The following is a 17,224-nucleotide window of genomic DNA, read 5'->3' as shown; positions in this document are numbered from 1 at the left end:
CTCCACATCCTTGCCAACACTTATTATTATCATTTTTTTTTTTTTTTGAGAGGGAGTCTCGCTCTGTTGCCCAAGCTGGAGTACAGTAGCGCGATCTTGGCCCACTGCAACCCCTGCCTCCCAGGTTCAACTGATTCTCCTGCTGTAGCCTCCCGAGTAGCTGGGATTGTAGGCACACGCCACTGCATCTGGCTAATTTTTGTATTTTTAGTAGAGACAGGGTTTTGCCATGTTGGCCAGGCTGGTCTTGAACTCCTGACTTCAGGTGATCCACCTGCTTCGGCCTCTCAAAGTGCTGGGAATACAGGCATGAGCCACCACATCCGGCCTTATTATTATTATTTTTAATAACAGCCATCCTATTGGGTATGAAGTGGTATCTCATTGTGGTTTTGATTTGTATTTCCCTAATGATTAGGGATGTCGAGCATCTTTTCATGTACCATTTGGCCATCTGAATATTTTCTTTAGAGAAATGTCTGTTCAGGTCCTTTGCCCATTTTCTAATCAGACTGTTTCTTTTCTATTGTTGTTGAGTTGTGGGAATTCTTTATGTATTCTGAATATTAATCCCTTATCAGCTACATGATTTGCACATAGCTTCCCCCATTTCATGGGTTACCTTTTCACTCTGTTGAGAGTGTCTGGTTTATTTCGGAATCACTGATGCCCAGCCAGCAGGCAGCACAGAAGCAATTAACACTCAACTTTCTCACATCCTGGGATTCCCTTGAGTGGGACCCAGGCCAGGCCAGGGGAACAGCAAGAAGAGCAGGGTGGAGGGAGTCTGTGGATCAGGCAGTCACTCAACAAGCAGCAGTGCAGGAGAGGCTGCTGAAGGATTTGAGGTGGAGGCAAGGCATAGTCTGGTTCATATATTAGAAAGATTCCTCTGGCAGCTGATACGGAAACTGGACTTGCTGACTTCCCCAGGCAAGTCCTCCTACTCTAAGAAAGATAGGAGGAGCCATAGAGAAATGAGGGCAGAGCTTTGGCATTAGACAGGCCCGATTCCCGTCCAGCCATTGCTTGATAACGACATGACCTCAGACGTGTGGCTCACAGGTCAGAGCCTCTACTTCCTCATCTCAAGAGTTAGTAAATAACACTTCCCCTGAAGATCGTGGCCCTGTGCGAGATCATGTCCGCAGGGGGCCTGGCATCTAGTAGCTATGACAGTCCACCAGGAGGCCAGCTCCTTTGTCTTTTTTTGCCAGCATCCTCGGCACAGAACACAGGGTCATTGGCAAAAGAGGGTGAGGTGCTGGCCCTGCTATAGTGGCTGTGTTCTCTCTGCCCACAGTGGGACTCCATCAACGAGGTGGACGAGTCCTTCCAGCCCATCCACACATACCAGGTGTGCAATGTCATGAGCCCCAACCAGAACAACTGGCTGCGCACAAGCTGGATCCCCCGCGACGGCGCCCGGCGCGTCTATGCTGAGATCAAGTTTACCCTGCGCGACTGCAACAGCATGCCCGGCGTGCTGGGCACCTGCAAGGAGACCTTCAACCTCTACTACCTGGAGTCGGACCGCGACCTGGGGGCCAGCACACAAGAAAGCCAGTTCCTCAAAATCGACACCATTGCGGCCGACGAGAGCTTCACAGGTGCCGACCTTGGTGTGCGGCGTCTCAAGCTCAACACAGAGGTGCGCGGTGTGGGTCCCCTCAGCAAGCGCGGCTTCTACCTGGCCTTCCAGGACATAGGTGCCTGCCTAGCCATCCTCTCTCTCCGCATCTACTATAAGAAGTGCCCCGCCATGGTGCGCAATCTGGCTGCCTTCTCCGAGGCAGTGACGGGGGCTGACTCATCCTCACTGGTGGAGGTTCGGGGCCAGTGCGTACGGCACTCAGAGGAGCGGGACACACCCAAGATGTACTGCAGCGCGGAGGGCGAGTGGCTCGTGCCCATTGGCAAATGCGTGTGCAGTGCCGGCTACGAGGAGCGGCGGGATGCCTGTGTGGGTGAGCGCGCCATGGCCTGGGCATGGGTCAGCCGGCAGCGGCACTTGGTCTGGGCAGGGCTGCCAGGGTGTAAGGGGGGACGTCAGAGCCCACAGGCACCTGGGTGGCCCACACAGCCCCTGGGAAGATGGATAAACCTCCAGGGTTCCTACATCAGCAAATAGCCAGGCCACCTGTGTCCGTGTGTTGGGGAAGGACATGGAAGCAAGATGGGGGAGGGGAGAGGGAGGGAAAGAGACTCCAGCCAGGTGGTGCCTTCTGTGGGGGGTACAGCTAAAGGCACCTGTGCAATTGGGTATGCTATGAGATTCCTACCCGGATTAGGGAATGATACCACTGGCTAACTCCTAACTCAGGTCAGACGTAGTTCTAAGCACTTTGCGAGTATTAACTCATTGAATCCTGGCCACTACACTATGACATAGGAACTACTATTCTTGTGGTTTTATAGATGAGACACAGTGAGGCAAAGCCACTTGCCCAAGGTCATGCAGCTGGGGATGGCAGAGCTGGGATTTCAACTCAGAAGTCTGGCTCCAGAGTTGGTGCTCGAAACCACTGAACTTCTAACCTGTAGGGTAGAGGGGAGTGGGACCGGGGCCCTGGGTGAATGAGCACAGTGAGGGGTATGAAGCCAGGGGCACCCAGGGAGTACAGTCTGGGTTGGATCTGTCCCTGGGGCCCTGAACAGGCTGCTTCTGTTCAGGGGGAGCTTATCAGGGACCTGTGCGAGAAGACAGGCAAGGGCCTTGTGGAGGAGGACAGTGAGCAGAGAGCCCCTGGGCCATGACTTAGGGTGGCAGCTGTACCCATAGGTGTGCTGCTGGGTTCCTGTGTCGGAGCAGGAGCAGGGCATGCAGACGAGGGAGCCTAGGCCCAGGTGGTGTGCATGAGTGTATGTGTGCATGTGTGTGTGCATGTGTGCGTGAGTGTATGTATGCATGTGTGTGCATGTGTGTGTGTATGTGTGCATGTGTACGTGAGTGTATGTGTGCATGTGTGCGTATGTATGCATATGTGTATGCTTGTGTGCATGAGTATGTGTGCACGTGTGTGTATGTATGTGTGCATGAGTGTATGTGTGCATGTGTGCACATGTGTGCGTGAGTGTATGTGTGCGTTTGTGTGCATGTGTGCATGAGTGTACCAATTGTGCATGTGGGCATGTGTGCATGTGTGTGCATGTGTGCATGTGTATGTGTGTGTGCATGTGTGCATGAGTGTATGTGTGCATGTGTGTGCGCATGTGTGCGTGAGTGTATGTGTGCGTTTGTGTGCATGTGTGCGTGAGTGTACCAATTGTGCATGTGTGCATGATTGCATGTGTGTGCATGAGTGTGTGTACGTGTGTGTGCATGTGTGCGTGAGTGTATGTATGCATGTGTGTGCATATGTGTGCATGTGTATGTATGCATGTGTATGTGCTTGAGTGTATGCATGTGTGTGCATATGTGTGTGCCTGTGTGTGAGTGTATGTGTACGTTTGTGTGCATGAGTGCATGTGTGTGTGTGCATGTGTGCGTGAGTGTATGTGTGCATGTGTATATGAGTGAATGTATGCATGTGTGTGCATGTATATGCCTGTGGCGTATGTATGCATGTGTGTGTATGCGTGTATGTGTGCATGTGTGCATGAGTGTATGTATGCATGTGTGTGCATGTGTATGCCTGTGGCATATGTATGCATGTGTATGCATGTGTGTGCATGCATGTGTGCATGTGTGCGTGAGTGCGAGTGTATGTATGCATGCCTGTGTGCATGTGTGCGTGTGTGTACATGTGTGTGCATGAGTGAGTGTACATATGCATGTATGAGTGAGTGTGTACGTGTGTGCATGTGTGCATATGTGTGCATGTGTGCGTGAGTGTATGTATACCTGTGTGCATGAGTGCATGTGTACATGTGCGAGTCTATGCCTGTGTGCATGAGTGTATGTATGCATGTGTATGCATGTGTGCATGAGTGTATGCATGTGTGTGCATGTGTGCATTCTTGAGTATATGCAAATACGCATGAGTGTGTGCATGTGTGTAGTGTGTGTATGTGTGTGTGCATGAGTGTATGTATGCATGTGTGTGCATGTGCATGAGTGTATGTGTACGTGTGTGCATGTGTGCCTGAGTGTATGCGTGTGTGTGCATGTGTGCATTAGTGTATGTGTGCATGTGTGCGTGAGTACATATGTGTGCATGTGTGCGTGAGTGCACATTTGTGTGTGCATGTGTGCGTTAGTGTGTGCATGTGTGCGTGAGTGTATGCGTGCATGTGTATATGCATGTGTGCATATGTGCAAGAGTTTATGTATGCATGTGTGTGCATGTGTGCATGAATGTATGTGTACGTGTGTACGTGTGTATGTATGCATGTGTGTGCATGTGAGTGTATACATGTGCGTGCATGTGTGTGAGTGTATATATGCATATGTGCATGCATGTGTGCGTGAGTGTATATATGCATGTGTGTGCATGAGTGTATGTGTGCATGTGTGCACATGCGTGTGCATGTGTGCATGAGTGTATGCTTGTGTGTGTGAGTGTATGTGTGCATGTGTTTGCATGTGTGCATGAGTGTATGTGTGCATGTGTGCGTGCATGTATACGTGAGTGTTTGCATGGTGTGCGTGTGTGTGTGTGCCTGTGGGGGAGTCTGTGCAACCAGGCACCCCAAGAGTGGGAAACACTAAGCAAGCTTGTGTGGACAAACAGCAGGTGCCCAGCTGTTCCTGGTCTTGGCCCGGCTACTCTCTGTTGTTTTCTTTGGTCTCACGAGTGGCTGGGCACATGGTGGCTCAGCCCCCCGGGCACAGTGAAGCCTGGCTGTTGAGATCTTTGGATCCCCTGGACAGAGGAGGTGAAAGGGAGGAGGATTTCCTGTGCAGGGATCAGAGAGACAAGAGCCTGTCCCCAGATACCCTTAGTGAAAACTGGAACGGAGCTCTTGTCAGCCGCTGGGAATATGCTCCTAGCCTTTTGCTGCTACTACACAGGCCCTGGGGCCACAGTGAGAGGGACCTTTAGTCCTGATCACCCATCCCTCTGCCCCCAGCAGGCAGGCAGGAAAGGCCCCTGAGCGCCAACAGGACTGGGCATGACATAGGCTGACAGCCTCAGGTGATAACAGGTGGGGACGGAGTCCAGCTGGCTCCACTTAGGAGCCGTCTTGCCCAGAGATCTCTGGGGCCGGGATCTTCCCCGCAGCCACTAGGCCCTTTGAAGCCCTTCCCAGAGGCTGTCTGGTTTTCTTTCTTTCTCTTTTTTTTTTTTCTTTTGGAGACGGAGTTTTCACTTTTGTTGCCCAGGCTGGAGTGCAGTGGGGTGATCTCAGCTCTCTGCAACCTCAGCCTCCTGGGTTCAAGAGGTTCTCCTGCCTCAGCCTCCCGAGTAGCTAGGATTACAGGTGCCCGCCACCATGCCCAGCTAATTTTTGTATTTTTAGTAGAGACGAGATTTCACCATGTTGGCCAGGCTGGTCTCAAACTCCTGACCTCAAGTGATCCACCTGCCTCGGCCTCCCAAAGTGCTGGAATTACAGGCGTGAGCCACCACGTCCAACCCGCTCTCTGGTTTTCTTAAGAAATCTTGTTTCACATCCCCAATTTCTGAGACTTCTCCTGTCCTGAGCTCTAAACCCCAAAGCACCTTCTGTGGCATTTGCCCATTTCTGGATTTGTTCTGCCCTCTGCAGCCTGGTTTGCCAGGCTCCCCAGGCTACAAGCCTCTCATGGTTACTATCACAGACAGCCCTGTATGTCTCAGCTTTGCACTGGGGAAGAAAAACAACCAACACCCCTATTGCCTTCACAGCTTATAGTGGGGTGCATCCCATACCAGCTCATTTGTTCATTGCAGCAAGGCACGTATCACAATTCCATATTACAGATGGGGAAGCTGAAGTGTAAGAGGTAGTGTACCTGCTTAGGTCTTACAGCTAGTGATAGCTCGGGGCCTGAAGACAGGTCTGTATTGCTCAGAGCCAGGTACAGGCTTTTAGCGTCTCTCTGGCCTGCCCCGGGCTGCTTTGTCCGCCAGAGCTGCTCCAAACCTTCCCTCATTCAGGTGGGGATAATGAAGGACCTTGGTGATGATTTTTCGTCTTTGATGTTGTAATAGTTATCCATTCTGCTGAGCATCTGCTGTGTCCCGGCATTGGGGATACAGGTACGGGGACTCCCTGCCTCTGGGGACTTAGCAGTGTCTTATCCTTACAACAGTCCTCTAAGCTAAGTATTACAGTCCCATTTTACAGATAAGAAAACTGAGGTCCCTCAACTTAAGTAGCAGAGTAGTGATCTGATCCCAGGTTGCCTGAATCCAGCACCTTCAATTGCTTTCTCTGTGCACAAAGCCCTCTGCAAAGCCCCACTTCCCTCCTCCCTGGGGTAGCATTCGGATGGACGGTTAGCAACTGGTACAGCATAAGTCATAACAATCTGGCTGGTTGGCCCCTGCACACGTACTCAGGGTCAGCCACCGTCCCCAACTCTGGATTTAGCCAGCGAGTACAAATACGCCAATCATTTGTCCCTGGTGAACTGAGCCACATTTGTCTGTAGGAAGGAGACCTGCCCTCCTGTCTTTGGGGTCAAGACCTCGCTTGGAGGTCTCAGGTAATGCTGCAGTCTCCTTGTGTGGCAGAAGAGGGAAGCGGAGCCCAGAGAGGGAATGTGTCTTGCCCAATTTTCACAGCACATCGGGGCGGGACTCTGAGTGGAAACCCCAGGGCCTGAGTGGCAGGACCTCACAGGGGCTGGAAGAGGCCAAGGCCACTCCTATTTCCTGGCACTGCTGCCACATTAATAACAAATAAAAAGAAATGCCAAAGCGGGGTTAGGGAATTGCAGCATGTTTTGAATTTTACATTTAAATCATAATACAATATAATTATGCCAGTTGCAAGATAATTACAGGTTTTATAAAAAATATTAATTCATAGTGCACTGCAGGCAGTGAGATTTGGGAATGGAAAGCCCGTTTTAAGTCGCACGAGGAAAGACATTTCTCAGCCCCGTTGGTGGCTTCTGTGGCTGTGTAAGCTCATTTGGGAAGGTCAGCACGGGTCCCAAACTAAGGGCCTTCACAAATGGGAGCCAGGTCCAAGAGCCCTGCCTTGTCCCCCTTTCTACCCCCTGGAGAAGCCCTTGACCTCTTTGGAGCTGCCCGGCTCCTTGGTGGATGGCCTGGGGCAAAGGAAGGGCTGGGAACAGAGTGGGGTACCTTTCCTGGGATACTTGAGATGTCTTCTGCAAGCTGGGGCTGCCCCTGCCCAGCCTGAGGGAGTCTTCAGGAGACCTGCTGAGGTCCATGGGGCCCCTGCCTGGTTTGAGGGCATCCTGATCCCTTTTGGGCAATTCTCTCAGCAAACAGTTAAGGAGAGGAAGGGTGTTGAGTCAGGGGGTCTCAGCTCTCCCAGTCCTGAGCCCTTGTCCTTCTAGTGACAGGAGCAGGGGTTGAAAGCCTGAGACCCACAGCAGGGGCCAGGCCTCGTTCGACAGCTGCCCTCCCTGCCTCGGGTTTTGCCCTTAGAGGTACCCTCAGAAGGTGGCCATGGCTCTTTAGAGGGCTTGCTTAGATTGCACTCAGACCTTAGAGACCCATGGAAAAATGTCAGAGCCATGTGGGGCTCGTCCAGTTTACCACTGGGGAATTGGAGGCCCAGAGAAGTGAAGTGACTAGCCCAAGGGCACACAGCGAGGGGTGGTTGATAGAATCTCACATCTCCCAACTCCTTGCCCAGAAGAAGCTCCCCACACTCCACAACTCCGGATTCAATGACCTCCCCACACCGGGCTGCACTTCCCAGCACCGCCCCCCGCACCCTGGTTCACCCCAGAAAGGAGAAGGGCCTCTCAGCGCATCACCCAACGGAGCACCAGCTCAGAGCCTGAAGTCCTGGTTGCTGTCCTTCCTGTCACCTGGACGCAGAATATAAATCACCCGTTGCGGCCCTAATCATCTTTCTATAAATATCAGAGAGTCTCATTTCGGAGGGGGAGCAGGAACAGCGAGCTCTTTTGCCTTCCTGACTGTGTTTAAAATCAGATTTAGAATTAATTTCCTTTGGTTGTCCACCAGTGGACACCTTATTTGTCAAATCTCCGGCTCTTTGCGGGGGAGAGCAGAGAGGTGGCCAGGGCCACAGGCAGCTGCTGGCCTGACAGGCGGCCTGGGCAAGGTGCCCTCGGCAGGGGCAGGAGCCCTTCCTGGCTCGCGGCCCAACACCCGGGCATGTGCGGGCTCCAGAAGCACCCTGGGTCGACAGGCAGGGCCGGGCCCCAGCCTAGAGCCGCTCCATCTGTCTCAGCCATTAATTCCCGGCACAGCCTCCAGGTCTCTGGGCTCCCTGAGGCCTGGTGATTAGTATTCTTATTAAAGATTATTTTATTTTCATTGCGTGGATTAATCTGGCCTTGACATGTTATAGCCATATGGGTATTAGCCGAGCGTGTGAGAACTGCCGACTGGTGAGCCACAGCAGCGCAGCCATCTCTCAGCTCTGGGACCGTGCTGGGAGGACAGGGTGTCGGGGGAAAGGCCATAGCTCCAGAGGCTCCCCCGCCTGGCTGCACGTTCTGGCTCTGCTGGGAACCTGGGGCAAGGCACTCAGGCTCTCTGAGCCTCTGTTTCCTCTTCTGTCGAACAATTGTAAGAATTCCAACTACATCAAACTGTTATAACAACAAGTGCCAGGCACTGCCCTGGCATGAATTTATGTGTCTTTACTCATGTCATCCTTGCCATCTCCCTCTAAGGTGGGTAGATTTACAATCTCCACCTTACAGACGAGGAAACTGACTTCCAGCAACTTGCCTGATGTCACCGAGCGCAGATAAAGGGGATTAGACGAGGACAGGAACCCAGGTGCTACACCCGAGCTTCGACTCAGGCCTGACAAGGACCAGGTGGGCCCTGGAAAGGGTCAGAGACTTGCAGGGCCAGCCGTGGTGCTGGCTTCCCTCAGGCCCTGCATCACGCCATGAGGCTTTGCCTGTCCATCTCCCAATGCCCTGGAAGCTCCCTAAGAGCAGGCCCAGCTCTTACTTCTCTTGGGTCCATAGTAGAAGCTCAGTAAATATTGGGGAAAGGAATAAATGAGGGAGGGAAGAAGCAAACGGTCTCTGAGATGCTAATCATTGTGGATTGCATCATTACAGTGAGGATTACTGTCATTCAGCTCAATAACAGGTTCAACAAATATTTGCTGACAAAACGCAAAGCCCTCTTCTGATGATGCCACCCCCAGCGGCCCCCGGGGCTCAGAAGGAGCCTGTGCCCGAGGCTGTGCCCCAGGACTGAGCCTCCCGGGGGGCTTCTGGGAAGAGGAGGCAAGATCACAGTGTGTCAATCAAGACTCCCCACGACTCCGAGCTCCTAGACCTGAGCTCAGCCCCCAGGCAGACCAGAGCCCTCTTGGGATCCTCTGGAGGGGAGGGAAAGATGTTGCAACACTGGGGAGTAGTTTCCCCCATCCTGCAACTTACAAGCTCTTTCTCTTCTAGAGTATGAAGCAACTTCAGGGCATTACCATTTCGCCTGACTCCAGGTTTTCTCTCAAGTTTGTAGAATTTTACAAATGAACCTGGTTTTAGCTTTTATAATAAAGAGATACAATCAACGTCCAGAGGAGAAATGCTCTGCCGTGGTGTGATGTCTTTGTAATTGAAGCTTCTCTCAGGCACTGAGTTTTCCAGAACAGGATTTAGTGGAGAGAGAACCACAGTGAGCTTCCCGGTGGTCCCTGTTGCAAAGGACTTCAGTTCCATGGACGGAGCCGGGAGCTGCCTGGCTGGGTGGCATTTGGTCCACCTGAACCTCTGGGGTCTCTGCCCGGAGCAGATAATGGTGGGATCCATTCAATTTGAAAACTCCTTCCTGGAGTTGAACAGCATCTGCCCAGGGCTAGCACTGGACCAGGTTCTGGGACACTGAGATGAATAAAGGAGTCCTACTCTGTTTGCAAGGATCTGCCCCCAGGGGCCTCGCAGTCTAGAAGGAGAGTCAGACACTGACAAGCGAGTACAGCCACAGCGTTGCAGGTGGTGAGGCCAAGCAGGGGCTGCAGGAGCAGGGCGGGGAATGGTCGTTTCTCTCTCTGTGTGTGTGTGTGTGTGTGTGTGTGTGTGTGTCTAGAGTTCCAGAAGGGACATTCAAAATTAATCTTAAAGAGGAGCTCAGTAGGTGGACAAAGGAGAAAAGGCATCCCAGGAAGAGGGCACAGCGCGTGCAAAGGCCCCAAGGCAGGAATCAGACTGCTGGGTGTGGGGATCGGCCAGTGCTTTAGTTTGGCCTAAGGATGGGGGTGAGGGGCAGCACTAAAGGAGGTTCCAAGTGGGTTTTGGCTAGGCAGGGAGGGATTTGAACACCAGGTTTCATTGTCTAAGCCCTGGGGAGCCTGTGAGGCATGAAACAGGCAGTGACTGAGTGAGATGTGCAATTTGGAGACTCCCTCAACCTAGGGTATCCCCCTCCCTGCACAGTGGACTCGTTCTTATTCTTTAGGCCACAACTCAAATATCATCTCCTCCTCTGGGAAGTAGCTCCTCCCACCATTTACCCTTCCATCACCTTAGCCCCCTTGTTCTCTCCCTCCGTCCTAGCAGTGATCACACTGAGAGCCAGTGGCTCTGGTTCACAGCCCTCCAAGGCCCAAACAGGCCTGGTCCAGAGTTGTGCTCATGGACAGTGGTTGACTGAATGCATGATCATGCAGGCAGCTGGGTGGGGGGAGGCAGGGCTGGAAGCCAAGTCTGAAGGCTGCTGTGGGTGAGAGATGAGGTAGGGTGTGGCAGTGGCTGGAGAGAGGGTCAGTCCCAGCCACAGTGACAGTGACAGTGACAGTGTGGGCCTGGGAGGGGAGGAGCCTGCGCTTCTTGGATAGTCACCCTCCCAGGGAGGCTTGTAAAACAGACCCCAGGTACCGGCCCTGGCTCTTCTAACTCAGCTGTCTGTGGTGGCGCCAGGAATCTGTATTTTTATGGAGGTGGCTCCATGTCTGACCGTGTTTGGGAGCGATGGGTCTTACCACGTGTCCCCCCCTTTCTAGTCGCATTCCCAGCACCCCCATCCCTGGCCTGCTTCCTCATCCCACCCAAGTCACTTCCAGGGCATTAGATCCTCAGCCCCATGGCCCTGGCCCCTAGGCTGGCGTCCCGTGTAAGGATCAGTGTCCCATAAAGGAGAGAAGGACAGCATCTCCACCCCTAAAGCTGGAGACAGGGCCTGGGGGAGGGATCAGTTAGAGGAGAGCTGGGGAATTTGGAGACGCTGAGGGATGGGGCTGACTTTGAGGCTGGGACTCCCATGTCAGGGTCTTAACCTCAGCTCTGCCCTGACTGGCTGTGGAACCCTGTGGAAGACACAGGCCCCCTCTACGCTTCAGTTTTGCCCCTTGCAAATGAGGGCAGCACTGGGCAGTGTGAAGGTCTGCACTTCCGTCCCTCTGGGGGACCCCCCAGGAAGCTGTGGGCCACAGTGAGAGCTGTCCCTGAGGCCTGCCAGGGTGGCCCTGCTGGCTGACGTGCAGCCACCTTCTCCTCCACAGCCTGTGAGCTGGGCTTCTACAAGTCAGCCCCTGGGGACCAGCTGTGTGCCCGCTGCCCTCCCCACAGCCACTCCGCAGCTCCAGCCGCCCAAGCCTGCCACTGTGACCTCAGCTACTACCGCGCAGCCCTGGACCCGCCGTCCTCAGCCTGCACCCGTGAGTACCACCCCGAGATGCTAGCACCCTTGAGCCCAAGACTGGGCCAGGCCCCTGTGTTTGGTCCTCCAGGCCTCAGAGAGCCAGTTCTCTGCTGGTGGTGCAGGGGCAGATGGCTCTCTTGAGCCAGAGGTCAGTCTGGGGTGGGGGGGGGGGGCGGTGACTCTGACCCCTCCACGGTGACCTAGACCTCTCTGGGCTCCCAGCCTCTGTCCTGTGTCACCTACACTGGAGGGCAGAATGGAGCTGGCCTCACTTCTTTCTCCACACTGGGCAGTTTTTGTCATCTTCTGATCTAGCGGCAATGCCGATGTCTTGGGGGCCAGGTGGGCAAGCCAGGGTGCTCGCCTGTGCAGAGAGGGTGCGGGTTAGGGCAGCAACCCCTCCATCACCATCATCTTTGATGAACTTGTTGGAACTGCGGAATGCTGAGAGCTGTATGTATGTATGGTGTGTGTAGTGTGTGTGTGGTGTGTGTGTGTGTGTGTGTGTGTGTGTAGAATTTTACAAATGAACCTGGTTTTAGCTTTTATAATAAAGAAATAACGATCAACATCCAGAGAAGAAATGCTGGGGAAAGGAATAAATGAGGAGTTCGCATGTCTGATTCTGTGTGTGCCCTGGGACCCCTGCAGTGATTGTGTAGTTGCATGTGTCTGTGTGGGCAGCTGCTCTTACAGACGACGCCTGTATTGTGTTTGGATGCCTGCGTGTAAATGTGTGATGTGTAGTTGAGCTCACGTATATAAAGGATTCGTCACATATATTAAGGATTCTTAGGAGGAGTTGTGTGTGTGTAGGTGTGTGTACATCTGGGTACCTGAAGGGGACTCAGAAGTCCTTGTAAAGCTTGAATGAAGGTGTCTTGTGAGCTCAGCACGTGTGTATGCTCATGTGCACACCTGGCCCTGCAAGGGTGCATGTGCCTGGAGAGGGTGTGGCTGCATGTGCACGTGCCCTGTGGACCTGAAGGTGTGGGAGGGATTCTGTGCCCATGCCTGCAGGGCCGCGTGACTGTCCTACCTTCTGCTGATGCAGCGCCTGGATTCTCTCCTCTCATCTGTCCTGACGGGCCACTCATACTCCCATTCCAGGTGTGGGGAGGGACCACAGCCTGCCCAGCCCAGCCCGGTTGCCAACCCTAGGCTCTTGTGGTAGGGCAAGAGGCACTTCAGACTGTTCTGATTTTACTCTGAATCTGCCCAAGCATCGACCCGCATCTCCCCCTCCCATACATTCATCACCACCCAGCCCCAGCCTCCTGGCACATGGCAGGCGAGGGCCCAGGTGCATTCATGCCCACATGCTTGTGCACATACACACAGACACACACGTCCACCCTCCCACCACTGCCTTGCCCAGATCTGTGCATTTTCCCCACGTGGGACCTGTTGGGGCAGAAAAGGTGGCCGGGTGACATGGTGACAACGTGGGCTCCTCGGGCAAGGCGAGTCCAGCCCCAGGTCATGGACACTTGCGCGAAGCTGGCTGGACTCTGGTTTCTTTCCAAACCCACAGTTCAGTGCCTTTAGGTTCTGGAAAACTTAAGACCATAAAGGCTGAGCTTTTAGTATTCTATACCCTTCAGATGTTAAAATTCTCTTCAGATTGTAAGATTCTGATTCCAAGATCTTACAATTCCATTTTCTGAAGATCTAAGATTCTCTGCCTGGGATTCTGAGAACTGGAATTCTGAGGCCAGGAGTCCCCACAGACCCCCATGCCCTCTTGGCTCAAACCCCCACCCCAGCCCCTCAGGCGCCCAGCCCCACGTCCTGGTCTCCTCAACCAAGGGGTCACCCCTCTCTCTCTCCAAAGTCTTTGTGCTGCCCAGACAGAGGCTCCCATGCCCGGGGTTGGGGAGTGGCTGCTTGATGCACACAGCCGTGCGGATACACGGTGGGCTGCCGGGGCCTCCACTTCATTCCACAGTGCGTGCTCAGTGGCATTTTGTATCAGATCCAGCACAGGAAGGTCAAGGAATAGATGTGGCTGCAAATGCCTGGGTCACTTACACACGGGGTGGCAGCTGTGAGCACCCCCAGGACTGTGCGGTCTCTCTCCTGCTCTGGGTGAGCACTGGGACGCCCAGACCCTGGGATCATGATGGTCCTGATGGGCGGGGGAGATGGGGTCCCAGGGTTCTGCGCCCAGACTCTGACATTGTGGTCCTAGGCTGATGGCAGAGACACAAACTCTGCCCTTAGGGAGGCTCCAGAGGATGGAGTAGATGTGACCTTATCCTTAAGGAGCCCTAAATATGATGGGGAGCCCTTCCCTTGGGGAGCCCCAGGTCTGATAAGAAGACAGGGCAGCCCAAATAAATAACCGCCGCCCCATCTGTCATCCTCTGCCCTCAGGGCCACCCTCGGCACCAGTGAACCTGATCTCCAGTGTGAATGGGACATCGGTGACTCTGGAGTGGGCCCCTCCCCTGGACCCAGGTGGCCGCAGTGACATCACCTACAACGCTGTGTGCCGCCGCTGCCCCTGGGCACTGAGCCGCTGCGAGGCATGTGGGAGCGGCACCCGCTTTGTGCCCCAGCAGACAAGCCTGGTGCAGGCCAGCCTGCTGGTGGCCAACCTGCTGGCCCACATGAACTACTCCTTCTGGATCGAGGCCGTCAATGGCGTGTCCGACCTGAGCCCGGAGCCCCGCCGGGCCGCCGTGGTCAACATCACCACGAACCAGGCAGGTAGGCGGAGAAACTCTGTCCCGCAGATTCCCGGTCCCCCAGCTTCCCCTGCTCCAGGCCCATCCAGGGGTCAGAGCTCTGCCGGGGACGTGCTGTGGGCCTTTAGGCAAATGCCTCTCTGGCCCTGCCCTTCTCACCAGGACCCAGAGCTGGAGGCTCTTCATTGCCTTTAGAAAAGTGGAACACGTTCTATAAGTAAGAGAAATCCCAAAAGCTCAGAGGCAGGCTAGTGTGGCCGTCGAAAGCCTAGGTTCCAGAACTTTCCCTTTCCCTCTCTGTGCCTCTGTTTCCTCCCTGGTGCAATGGGAATAATAGTACCTACCTGAGGTCCTCTCAGGAGGCTTAAATGAGAGGAATGAAATTGCTTTGCCCAGCACCTGGCCCGTGGTAAATGCTCAATAAATGTCATTAAAAAATAAAATCACTCTGATGATCATTTTCCAGAACAGCTGCTACAGCTGCCCCTGGGATAGACTTGGCTGCACTGGTTGGACCACAGTCGTTTATCTATCAGTTTCTGGCCAGTTGGTGGGCTGAATTCATCCCCGGAACCTCTTTCTTCCCAAACTCTGGAGGATCCTGCCTGTCAAGTGACAGCCTGACTCAAGAGCCCTCCTAGGGCAGCTTCCTATTAACAGCCACCCTCACCTGTGCCCAGGACCCTCAGGCCCCCACCCACCATCTCCTCCCCAAACCACGCAGCCCTGGCCCCGCAGACACTATGCCCACCACGTCACAGAGGAAGAAACTGAGGCCTGGAGAGCACCCAGGGCCACCTGACATGGGAAGTGGCAGAGGCAGGGCTCAAACCCAGGTCTGTGTCACTCCCAAGTGAGGCAGGTCCCCCTAACTCTGAATCCAGGGCATGCTGCTCTCTGGCGCCAGGGCCTCAGCCCTTCAGAAGATTCCCTCATTCAACAGCCCTCGTGGAACACCCACTAAATGCCAAGCGTGGTGCCAGGTGCCGGCAACACAGAGAGAGAGTGAGCTATGTGCCCCGTGGTAGAGCCCAGCCCTGACCCACCTGTCTGTAGGCACCTGAGGCCCCTGGCAGGCTGGTCCCAAGTGGAGGGGAGAGCAAGAGAAGCCCACAGCATTCAGGCAGCATCCGGGATGCCCCAACATTAAAGAGGAAACTAGACCCTGCCTTGAACCTGCCTTCCCCTCCGGCCACCAGACCGTTTCTCTTCCCATATGACCCTCTCTGTCTGTGCCTGGCGTATCTACTTCCTCCTCTCCCCTGCGGGGCTTCTCCACGTCTTTCCTCACCTCTCCACAGAAATCAGCAGCCCCCTGTGGCCACATCCATGGGCACCTCTCCCCTTTTCATTTCCTCCTCCTGGAAACACTTTTCTCTTGCTCCTGTGTCCCAGCCCATCCCCATTTTCCATCGACCTGTGTGGCCTGTCCCTCTCTGTCTTCGTAGCCCCACCTCCTTTAAATGGCCTCTAAAGGCCCTGGGTCCCCAGGCATGTCCTGGGCCCTCCTGTCTTTCCTATGTGCCCAGATCCATCTTTTCTGGGTGGCTGTTTCAGGGCCCATGACTTTGAATTCCACCTTCGTGCTAACAACCCCCAACTCACAGTCACCAGTGCAGCCCTCTCCCCTGGGACCCAGCTGCCCACTCCCGTCTCCATTCGGTTGTGTGAAAAACAAACAACCCTGCCACACCTGCACCTGCCCCGCCCTAGGACGTGGCACCCCCAAACTCAAGCTGTCATCCTTGACTCTCATGCATGTCACATCCATCCCCCCTAAAGCCCCAGGGGCCTCCCTTCAAAATGACCAACTGACTTCCACCCCCAACGAGTCCATGCCTGGACCACCACAGGAGACCCCTCTTGCCTCACCCCTACAAGATATTCTCCACACCAGTCCTGAGTGAGCTTTAAAAATAGAAGTGAGGGCTGGGCATGGTGGCTCATGCTTGTAATCCCAGCATTTTGGGAGGCCAAGACAGGAGGATCACTTGAGGCCAGGAGTTTGAGACCAGCCTGGGCAACATGGCAAGACCCTATCTCTACAAAAAACTTTTTTTGAGACAATATCTCAATCTGTCGCCCATGCTGGAGTGTAGTGGCACAATCACAGCTCACTGCATTCTTGATCTCCGGAGCCCAAGTGATCCTCCCACCTCAGCCTCCCAAGTAGCTGACCAAGGGCACACACCACCATGCCCAGGGATTTTTTTTTTTTTTTTGTAGAGATGGGGTCTCCCTATATTTTCCAGGCTGATCTGAAATTCCTGGGCTCAAGTGATCCTCCTGCCTTAGCCTCCCACAGTGCCGGGATTACAGGCATGAGCCACTGTGCCCAGTCCCCCCAAGTTTTTTAAATGAAAATAACGTGAGATCAAGCTGTCCTCAAAGCCCTTCACAGCCCAGGCTGAGCGCACATGCAATTCAGACATTCTCATGGCCTGCGGACCCACATGGCTTCGCCCCTGCCTGCCTCTCCAGAGCACCTCTTTCCCTGGTTCACTCTCTTCTGGCCACAATGGCCTCCGGTGCCCCTCCTTGAACACGCTGGGTCTTTCCCTGCTGCTAGGCCGTGGCCTGGCTTCTCCTTCAGAATGACTCGCTCTTCCCCTGACATTCCCATGCCTGGCGCCTCTGTCCTGGAAGCTCCCCCGACCACCTCAGCTGAAACGTCCCAGTGCCCTTCCGGGCCCTGCAGAGGTCTTCTCCATCACAGCACCCCTTCCTACTTTCCCAGCACCAAAAGAACCCCCATTCTCCTGTTTATTGGACTCCCTGTCTCCTTTCCTGGGACAGAAGCTCCTTGAGGGGTATCTTGGGCACTGCAGAGTTCCCGGCTCCTAGCCCCGTGCCCAGCATGTGATAGGCACTCAGGAGTCCTAGAGGATC

General features: G+C 54.3%; 1 protein-coding gene across 1 annotated transcript in view; it reads left to right on the top strand.

The window, feature by feature from the left end:
* Positions 1–17,224, top strand: part of EPHA8 (EPH receptor A8) — a 40,517-nt gene that overhangs the window by 11,242 nt on the left and 12,051 nt on the right. The window contains exons 3-5 of the mRNA XM_055262130.2: positions 1,304–1,967; positions 11,506–11,661; positions 14,022–14,357. Of these exons, the coding sequence (XP_055118105.1) occupies positions 1,304–1,967; positions 11,506–11,661; positions 14,022–14,357 (1,156 nt within the window). The remainder of the gene's footprint in view (positions 1–1,303; positions 1,968–11,505; positions 11,662–14,021; positions 14,358–17,224) is intronic.

Source organism: Symphalangus syndactylus, chromosome 22 (genome assembly GCF_028878055.3).
Source record: "Symphalangus syndactylus isolate Jambi chromosome 22, NHGRI_mSymSyn1-v2.1_pri, whole genome shotgun sequence".
NCBI lineage: Eukaryota > Metazoa > Chordata > Mammalia > Primates > Hylobatidae > Symphalangus > Symphalangus syndactylus.
Note: the sequence above shows the minus strand (reverse complement) of the source record. Positions and strands in the feature narration are given on the sequence as shown.